The following is a 10,424-nucleotide window of genomic DNA, read 5'->3' on the forward strand; positions in this document are numbered from 1 at the left end:
GCATAATCGCATAAAATAATCCAGTTGATCTGATATTAAAATTAAGTGGCCAGGTTAAATAATAGTATCCTTCCTGTTACCTCTAAGATTGTTGAGAGGTGGCTAACTGAGCAGGTAACAGATTAAGTTATTTACCAGTAGTCCTTTACATTTTGGGTTCCAGAGTTCTTTTTCAGACAGTAAACTTTTGTGGAACATCTATTCAATTCAGTTCAATTCAATTTTATTTATATAGCGTTTAAGGTGACAGTGGCAAGAAAAAACTCCCTTTTAACAGGAAATGCATCTGTGAAAATGATATTGAATGAATATTGAATGATAATTTAATTGTACATCATTGTAGAGTGTATGCCAAGTCTCATAAGAGAGAGTGGATATGCCAGGTAACAGCTATTGATGAATTGCTTTACTATTTGATTTGAAGCTTTGTATTGGTCCCACTATTTAGAGGTTCTGTAAGTGATATCCTTGAGTGTCACTATAGATATTGCAAGAAGAATACAATCATAAGATTATTAGAAAATCAAGTGATCAAATAATTACAAGAAACAAGAAACATCAGTTGTGGAATTAATCATACTATCTTCATGGTTATTTAGTGTTAAACTGTGTTCATGCATGTCTTTCGAACATGCTCTTAACAGTATTTTTATGTCTGTGATAATTCTTGTTTTCAAATAAAAAGTATGTTGAAGAAAGATTTTAATTTTCAAGTCATCCATGTTCTAGATTTTGATGTGAATATCCAATTTAAGATTTATATGACCAGTGGGTTAAAATTTCTTTAAATATGAGACATCAAGGATGGAACCTTTTTGGGTATTTTCTTTTGGAAAGTTTACTGTAATTTAGACATGCATCATGGTAGAGCTGAAACTTAATCAATAAATTGATTTAAATTAATTTTTCCTGGCTTCTGCCAGAACAGTTTGATAGTAAAGTTCTCTAGTTACCTGTTTAACACTTTGGCAGATTCAGCTGCCTCTCCGATTTGTTGACATTATCAAAGAAGCATTGTGTTGAGTAAAGATGTTTGTGATGATGACAAGCACTGACGCTGGTGATCAAATGAGAGGTGGCACTGTAGGGCAATACCTTTGCCACACAAGAGTAAAGTTAGGTTTACACAGTTATTTCATGGCTTTTATTATAGGCACCTCGGAAAGAATACCAAGGCCCAGACCTCAGTGAGCCTCTAACAATCATTTCCAAATCCAGTGTTATAGATCCATCCAAGCTATGCTACATTTTGCATATATACTGCATATTCAATGTGATTATTCAGATCAAAAGTCAGTTATTTTCAGAAATCTTCTTCCAAATTAGACAGACAGTTATATTCCTGTTACTCCTATTAATAATTTATCCATGACTTTACCTGTGTGGTTATAGACCATATCAGTGATGCAGACCATGTTCCACTCTTTCCTCAGCATCTCCACCAGATCACCAATATCTCTCCAGGCACAGGGCTTCCCATCAGGTGAGAAGTCAGGGTTTAACTCCAGCTGATCAGTGATGGAGTGGCAGGTGCCAGACACACCAAGCTTCTGCAGCGGGGTAAAGTGGATCATGTTGTAGCCTAGACAGAACAGAGCAAAGAGTAACGAGAAGTTCCACATAAAAAGAGAATTCATCGTCACTGTTGAAATCATTGGATTTGTGTATAGAAACATTTTATACTTTGCAGTTGTGCTGATAGCAGTCCTGGATGTAATAAAAAAACAACATTCATGCAGGAGTCCAGGTGCCTTGAGGCTTATATTAACATCAAATATATATATCAAACACAATATATATCATTAGCAATAAAATTGACATTAAAACCAAACCATAGTTCTCAAAAAATAAACTTTATCTTTGTTTCTAAAAAATTGGAAGTTACTTTAATATACAGTGGTTACCTGTTCCAGCTTCTTACTCCATATAATATAGAGGATCAACTATCCTTTTTGGTACTGAACCTTGTTAAGCACAAGTCAGCAACACTGGCTCTAGTCTGATGAATATGACTTCCTCCAACCCTATAAAAGTGGTCTTTGAGATACTCAGGGGCTGTGTTGTGTAGACTGTATTAGATGTGGATCTTAGGTGGCAGCAAACACCTCAGTGTGTCGGTCAGAACACATGAGCAGGTAGGTGGAGAATGAGGAACGGAGTCCAGAATAAAGTTTGACTCTTTATATAACTTTGCGAGTGATTACATGCATAGGATTGTGTGTGTGGTTTTGTTTTTCTCCGTTCGATCGACACGTCTGCGGTGCATTCAAGGACCGCGGCAGTGTGGGAATTCACATGTGCGATCATTAACAGCACTCTTAAGGGAACAGTACTTAAAGAGACGACCTTTTGTACAGGCTGTGTTGTTGCTGATATAATGGGCCACACTGAGTTGTAGTTGTATACCTCTATCCCTCAAAGATCATCCAAGCTGTTGAAACTGCATTTGCATGTGCTCTTGAGTTCATATCAAATATCTAAATTATTCTGAGAGACGTGAATTTTTCCTTCCCAGAACATTTAGCCAGCAATCTTAACCTGCCTTCACATATGCAACACAACCTTGAACTTTTCTAGACATTACCCACATCAGCTCCATTCTGTGGTCAATCTCTCCAAACTGTCCTGCTCAGCCATCAGACCTGGCTCACTTCAAGCACCAGCCTGCCTGGCTCAAAATACAGAGACTCACTTCCCACATAAATTATGAAACTGAACTTACACCTTTCTTCATGTTTGAGTCTGCAGCTTAAAGAAAACAGCATCATAGCAAAACAGCATACAAGTTTATTGTCTTGATCTGTATGAACAGAAATAATTGCCAGAAGAATTCATAAAAAGCAAGTGGACGCGCTAATGACATTTCTACCCTGCCTCCTGCACACTCTACCCAGGTACCACCCCTTGCCTCACACACACACAGTTGTGTGCTGCATGTGTGAAAGGACAACTCCAGGAAATGTCTAGAGAATCAGGTCCAGTTTATATGAAAACAGCTTTCTTCATTGATAAAATTTGCTTTTCTTGCCAAACCCTGTTACTGTTGTTCACCTTCTCTAGACTTTTTAATACCTCCACTCAAACTACTGTCTAAGGAACATCCTAGATAGCTAATAGAAGGTTTGGCAGAAAAAAACAACAACATTATAGAAAATACTCGTCAAACACAGTTTACTCATTTAAGGTTTTGATCCAAATGAAATATTTTGTGTTTTGCCTATGAGAAAACTTATTGTTTAAAAGCCAGTTTTTAATCTTACTGAACTCTTCACTCCAGATTAACCTTAATTTTTTCTTGTTCACATATGAAGCCAAAATTAAGTCATTATTATAGAAATATACATTTTAGGTACAAACAGATCCCAAATCATTTACATATAACACAAACAAAAGAGAGCCCAGGACAATCCCTTGTGGAACTCCACGTTGTGATTTGCCTAATAGATAAATGGCTTTGAACCTCAACTCTCTGAAATCTTTGTGTTAAATCTGAAGTAAACCATGTCAGTGATGATACGTAGACCCATAGCAGACAGCCTGTTATGTAACAGACTGTGGTCAACAGTATCACTTGCTTTTTGTGAACTGAAAGTTTGAACAAATTATGTGCCAGTCTGAACTTGTTTTTTGAAAACATGGCAGCCCTACAGCAGGAAAAAAAGGTAGAGAAAAGTGCATTGTCATTGACTTGTATGAATCCTGCTGATGTGTAGAATTGATCACATTTCTGTCAGAGCAGAGGTTGGTAAAAAAAAAAAAAGAAAAGAAAAACTACACATGTATTGTTAGATCCATGCTACCAGTAGGTGATCTGCCAGGAGTTGATAGTGAAATGGCAGCTGACGCACCGATAGAGATATATACCTTGATTAAATCATTTCTCATGTCTCACGTAGTCTCAGCATCATCTCAAAACTCATAGAAGTAAAAATAAGACTTTAAGACATTTTACGACCTTAAATTTTTTAAAACAAATTTAATACTATTAAAGAGTTTTTAAGGATCCACATGAACCATGGTAAAGTGCTTGTATGTAGCTCAGTTGGTTTCTCATGCTGGCCCACTTACCAGTTTCCTTTGCGACCCTGATCTTGTTCAGCCATTTGTCGAGTGGGCCAAGGCACTTGGCAAAGTATTTTTGACTGCTGATGCAGTCCAGTGGGAGAATGTCATTGCTGGCTCCCACCCTCAGCACTGGATCAACAACAATGTAACCACCACTCACTTTCTCTTTATCACTGTCAAAAACACACACACACAGTTTATATTTTTAATTTTAAGCTGTCAGCCATATTATATATCCAGAGAACTGACCAGGGCATTTGTTACTGCAGTTTCTACAGGAATTGTATGAGGTCATCAGCAGTCACATGATGAAACAACTGGATGGTATTTTTATTGTAGCAGGTGATTTCAAACAAACAAAAATATGATCATTGCATAAATACAGTCTATGCTTGCTTTCATCTCCTCAACAAAGAGTCAGCTTAAAATCTACTTTGCCTCCAGAGGACTTGCCACTCTCAGCAGCCACGTCAAATATTGAGAAGAGTACTGTTGACAGTGACTATGAATAAATCCACTGGGCCTAATAACATCCCTATCCAAGCACTAAAATGTGCAAATAATCAACCTGATGTTAATATTGACATTTTTAACATGTCACTGTCATGGGAGAGTATGTGCAGTGTCTTGTCTAATTGGCTACCATTTTCTAACATTCTGAGAAAGTGCTTTGAGAAGCTGATTTTCTAGTTCATCAAAGACAACATCCCAGTCAGCCTAGACCCTGTCCAGTTTGCATTCAAAATAAACAGATCCAAAGAGGATGCCATCTCTGCTGCCCTCCATTCAGTCTTCACACACCTTGAAAATAACATCTACATCAGAATGATGTTTGATGATTTTAGTTTTACAATCTCCCCCATAAACTGGTTGGCAAATTTAGCACTCTGGGCTTGAGTACCACACTCTGCAATTAGATATTGGACTTCTGAACAAACAGACCCCAGACAGTTCAGATTGAAAGTCACACATCCTCCACTCTAGTGCTCAGCACTGGAGCCCCTCCCAAGGTTGCGTGCTCTGCCCCCTCCTGTTCACGATCTACAACTAGAGAGAACTCTATTGTGAAGTTTTCGGCTAACACCACCATCATCTGCCAGACAACAAACAATGATGAGAATTCAAATCGAGAAGAAATCAGCAGTATCACAGAGTGGTGCACAGAGAATAACATGCTGCTCAACATTAACAAAAGCAAGGAGCTGATTGTTGATTTTAGAACAAACGTGTCAAAGACACACACCCCTGTCTACAACAGTGTAACTGAGGTCAAGCAGGTGAACAGTTCAGGAGTATGGTCATTGCACATCTCCATACTCATAAAGAAAGCTCAGAAATTACTATACTTCTTAAAGAAACTTAAGAAGTCTAAGTTCCTGTGCCAAGTTCTTGAGTTCTTGTTAACTTTTACAGAGGAGCAAAAGAAAGCATCTTGACTGGAAACATTACAAACTGGCATGGGATGTGCATGGCCCAGGACAGGAAAGCTCTGCTTTGGGTAGCTAAAACTGCCCAGAACATCTGTACCCATGTAGTGATCATCAGTGATATCAGTGAAGTGAGGTGCCAGCACAGAAAAGATACTAAAAGACAAAACCCACCCCAGCTGTAGCCGGTTCACTCTTCTCCTGTCTGGTAAGCAATACCAAAGTATCTGTCGCCGCTGATTAATCATCTCAGTGTCTTGAAGTAACTGGCGCTGAAAGTTAGAGAGAGTATTTAATGCAATGCTGTTCTAACGTGTATGAAAGGTTGTTTTTCCACCTCAAATTCATGTGGGTGCCAAAGTGCACCAACTGTATAAAATCAAAAGGTTTATGTTCTGCGAAGTATGTATTCTTTGGTACATGTAGAAGGTTTGGCTCGACAGAGCCACTACAGATAGCCATGGGGGTCAATCAAATCAATAGGATTATTGACTGTTTGATATTGCCCAGGAAGATGTTTCATGGAAATCTGGCCATGTTTTAAACATGGAACAAATGTTGGTCAACTTGCTATGGTTGTCACCTGGCAATTTTGATTTAAATTCATTCTTCTCAAAATTCACCTCTGACTCCAGAAGACTGTTGGTGTATTCTGTAGGTGCTCAAAGAGCTGTTCCAGCTTCATGTTAATGTTCATGACAACCAGCAGCAGAGAGTATATCAGCTGTGCACAGGAGTGTATGCCAAAGTTTTTAGCTGCCTGGTACACAAGTTCCTCACTTGCATATCTACACCAGAAAACGTAATCTGTTTAAATTGTAGCATCACCTTTGCAGATCACCAGTGCACATCATAGGGCCAGGCACATGCACATTTGTATACAAACAGGAACCTGACTGACCAGTTTGAGGTGATTGTCTATGCTGTTTTATAGCTGTGTCAGGCCAGAAGTAGCCAAACTGACCTGGTGATGGTGGTGTGGCAGAATACTTCCCTCAGTTTCCAGGCAACTAAGCACACAACTAGGCACTTAAGCATAGACTGCACAGCACCAGAATTTAACCATGCTTCATCTTTGATCTTTTTAACCTGCCAGACTAGTAAGATATTATGCACAGACTCCAAGTCCATAGCCTGTATTATGCAATACACAATTTTCACTAATCAGAAAATTTTGTGCATAACCACTGATGCTGTAGTGGTGACAAAACAGCTTACCCACAAGAGAAGTAGTACTGGTAGGATCCAGACACCATTAAGTCAAGTCTGCAGTATTTATCACAGTCATCATCCTGGCCATTTGGATAGACCCAGTCCAAAGGATGGAACTTCTGGCGATCAAACTTGTGGCCTTTGGCAGGATAGTTGGTGTAGACCTGGACCTCCTTACCTTGGAGGGTAGGGCCAAGACGGAACTGCAGCTCAAAGCCTGAAGGTACCAGAAGTAATGATTTAATTAATTAAGTAATTAATTAAATAATAAAATAATGAATTAGAGTAATCACAATCTCACTTGATGGCACATGTCTACACACCATGTAACTTTTATAATAAGCATGATGTTAAGATGTGTGTTCTTTTTTTTTTGTCTGTCCTCCACAACACTTAACTAAACTACTTGAACTCAAAGCATTTTGTGTACTCACTTTCACATGCTGAAAATATGAACCTATGTGTTATATTTGATGGAAGTGTTACATATAATATATTATTACATACAATTTTAGCTGATTCTATACTGAAACAGTGTCTAAAAGGCATTCAGCAAGTATTTTTTGTATTTTTGGCTGATTTGTTATGTTAAATATAATATAAATAACAGAATATCAAATATACAAACATCCAACATCCTTAGAATACTTATTATTCCAAACTTAAATACATAAATACACACCACACGCTGAAAAGCAATGTCTTATTGGCACATGTTGATATTAGAATGGTATTATTAGTTTGTTCAAATTACCTTTGCAGACATTTTAAATGGTTTAACTGTATTAAATCTTTTAATGGCTATCACAACTTCAGAGTCCAAGGTGACATTTGTCCAGTGCAAAGTTTTTGCTGTCATTTCAAGCCAAACAAGTTGCACACATCAGAGTGACAGGAGTGGAGGAGGTTTTACAGCCAGTCAACATGTTCATACATTTAGGTAGGTACAAATTCTTCCTGATTTGGATATATATTTTGTTTCACCATATATTATAAAGAAGCCTCCCAGTTTTCAGATTTCTTTAGTTATTATTGATAGTATACTCTGTTAAGTAAATATTTTGGGTGTAAGTGTAATAATATTTTGAACACACTATTTTGTTTTTTATGTTATGTTGTCATTGTTGTCAAAACTATGAACTTCTCAGGGTAGCAGGATAAATTTGTGTTAACTGTGTGAATGAGAACAGGATGTTCCTAAAATATAGAGCCTTGCTCTCTGTGAAATCATTTGACTGACAATGTAAAAAAAAATAAAAATTGGTTCATGACATATCCAAATAGCCTTGTATTCTGAGTGCATTTCACAGACTAGACTGAAAAAAGTGACCAAGTCCCTAACAAAGCTGCAGGACCACATTTTTAAAGATTTAACCTGTAATACATAGTGCATGTTGTATTATTCTGCTAGAGTTGACTGTAGTGCAGTTGCACTGTATTGTAGGTAACGGCGTAGTGTGTGCAGTAGCTCTGACTGCGTAGTATAATCAACATGCTGTGGTTAAAGGTCAGAGTAGTCCTACCTTGTTCCAGGCGGAACAGAGTTTGCTCCAATCTCTCCATGTCACTAAGCAGCAGAAGGCCTCTGTTCTGTCAGCTGGCCTCTAAAATACTATCCTGTTCTATTTAGGCTGCCTTCCACGTGAAGGGAGAGCGACAGCACTGACATAGCCTTGTAACATGAGATAGCTCTGTAAACAGCTCTCTTTATGGAGGATCTCATCTGCCAAAACTACTGATCAATGATGCAAAGTAAATTGATTTTTTTTTCTTGATTAAACTACATGAACACACACACACACACACACACACACACACACACACACACACACACACACACACACACATATATATATATATATATATATATATATATATATATATATATATATATATATATATATATATATATATATATATATATATATATATATATATAATTTTTTTTTTTTTTTTTTTTTTTACAGTAGTCTGGTCCCACAGCTGGGCAACATATCAAATGATCATTATATATCTGTATGTGGAACTCACTTTTAATGATAGATTTTGCCCCAGAAGTAACAAAAGAGATTGAGACAGACTTTGACAGACTTTGGTCTTGCCTTCTGTTTTATTTCTTAAAACCTGAAGAATAAAATGTCTGTACACTTCAGTACATTTTTATTCATTTCTAGCTGTTAACCCCCAGTGTTTATCCTATATTTGGATTTAGCCCATAGACCTGGGAAAAAAAGGTTTTATTGCCTGTTTGCCCCTCAAACTAAAATATATCTCAGAAATAAAGAATAACATGGCATTCTTTTTATGTCTAAAGCATTAAAGTTTCAGCATATCATCTACAAACCCCAACTATCCTGACACCAAGTATACATGTTCATTTCCAGGTGTAAGGGTATTTAGCTTGTTAAGAACTTCTGCTGTATGTTAGATGGAATTACATGTTTGTCATTTTCTGGACCTGAAAGGTGGAGTTGGGGGAGAAGTTATTCATACATATAAAGATAAAACTAATAATATAACTAGTGATACTATTAATATTACTACTACTACTACTAATGAGAATAATGATGATGATAATAATAAGAACAATAATAATAATAATAAGCCTACTCTTAAACATTGAGACATGTCTGCCTCTTAAACCCAGACTAGTAGATGGTGTCAAAGAAGAGGAGCCTGATAGCTTAAGACTCTGCCTCCCATTCTACTTTTGGGGACTTAAGGAACCATATGTAAAACTGCATTCTCAGAGCTGCAAGATATGGTGGTGCCTGACCATCAGTGGGTTGAAGGTTAGGAGGAGGTTTTTCAATTCCAGTGCAGCAAAGCTAACACGTATTTGCACTTCAGCATTTGGAACAACTGGAGAGTCTTCAGAGACTTTTTGGGTCTGCCTGATAATAAGGAATTACAACAGTCCACACTAAAAGTAACAACTGCATGGACTGCACGTTTCTGCATTTTCTGAGACAGGATGTGCCTGATTTTTGCAATGTGTAGGTGAAAAAAGGTAATCCTAGAAGTTTCTTTTTATGTGGGAGTTAAAAGACAAATTCTGATCAAAGATAAAAGATTCCTCATAGCAGTGCAGCAGGCCAAGCCAGTGCCACCTAGAGTAAGTGTATCATATTTATTGTGTTTCTGTGGTGTCTGGGGCCAAGTACAAGAATTCAGTTTGGTCTGAGCTTAGTAACAGAAAGCTGCTGGTCATCAAGATCTTTGTGTCCTTCTGGCATGCTTGAAGTTTAGCCAACTGTTCGGTTTCATTTGGCTTAACTGATAAGTATAATTGGTTATCGTGTATAAAAATGGAAGTTTATGGAGTTTGTTTATGGAACAAGCTGGAGTCAAATACCTGCACTGCTGTCTTATATTTCCACACATTTCCAGGATGCGACACAGTTTCAGAATGTGCTGTAAGGGGAAAGAAAACTACATGGGAGACTTGGAAGGCTTTCCCTGAAACGACCAAGGCCTTCAGTGAGGTCAAGTACATCCAAGGTGATCTGAGTGAGCTGTTCAAGTCAGGGTTGGAACTCATTGTGGAGCTGATATATGTTAGGACGGGTGACATCATGCAGGTGAATGAAGCAAGAACACAGCTCTTCTCTCCTAAATCCGGAGCTCTGGAGGACATCCCACCCATGAAGGTTGTGCCAAAGCAACACATTAAGCAGACCGCCATCGGGCCAATGTCCAGAGCAAAGCTTAGTACATGAT

General features: G+C 37.8%; 1 protein-coding gene across 6 annotated transcripts in view; it reads right to left on the reverse strand.

Moving 5' to 3' along the window:
• Positions 1–8,346, reverse strand: part of LOC121200747 (glycogen debranching enzyme-like) — a 74,293-nt gene extending 65,947 nt beyond the window's left edge. For 4 of the 6 annotated variants that reach the window (XR_005896561.1, XM_041066219.1, XM_041066222.1 and 1 more), the window contains exons 1-4: positions 8,228–8,346; positions 6,711–6,921; positions 4,069–4,238; positions 1,379–1,582 (exon numbers count right to left, since the gene is read on the reverse strand). Coding sequence is in view for 5 of the 6 variants with exons in the window: in XM_041066219.1 (XP_040922153.1) it covers positions 1,379–1,582; positions 4,069–4,238; positions 6,711–6,921; positions 8,228–8,267 (625 nt within the window). In the remaining variant the exon portion in view is untranslated. Of the gene's footprint in view, positions 1–1,378; positions 1,583–4,068; positions 4,239–6,710; positions 6,922–8,227 lie in introns of those variants that run through there. The other 2 variants (XM_041066221.1, XM_041066220.1) reach the window with 2 other exon arrangements.
• Positions 8,347–10,424: the final 2,078 nt, after the last annotated feature.

This window comes from Toxotes jaculatrix, chromosome 20 (assembly GCF_017976425.1).
Source record: "Toxotes jaculatrix isolate fToxJac2 chromosome 20, fToxJac2.pri, whole genome shotgun sequence".
Classification (NCBI taxonomy): domain Eukaryota; kingdom Metazoa; phylum Chordata; class Actinopteri; family Toxotidae; genus Toxotes; species Toxotes jaculatrix.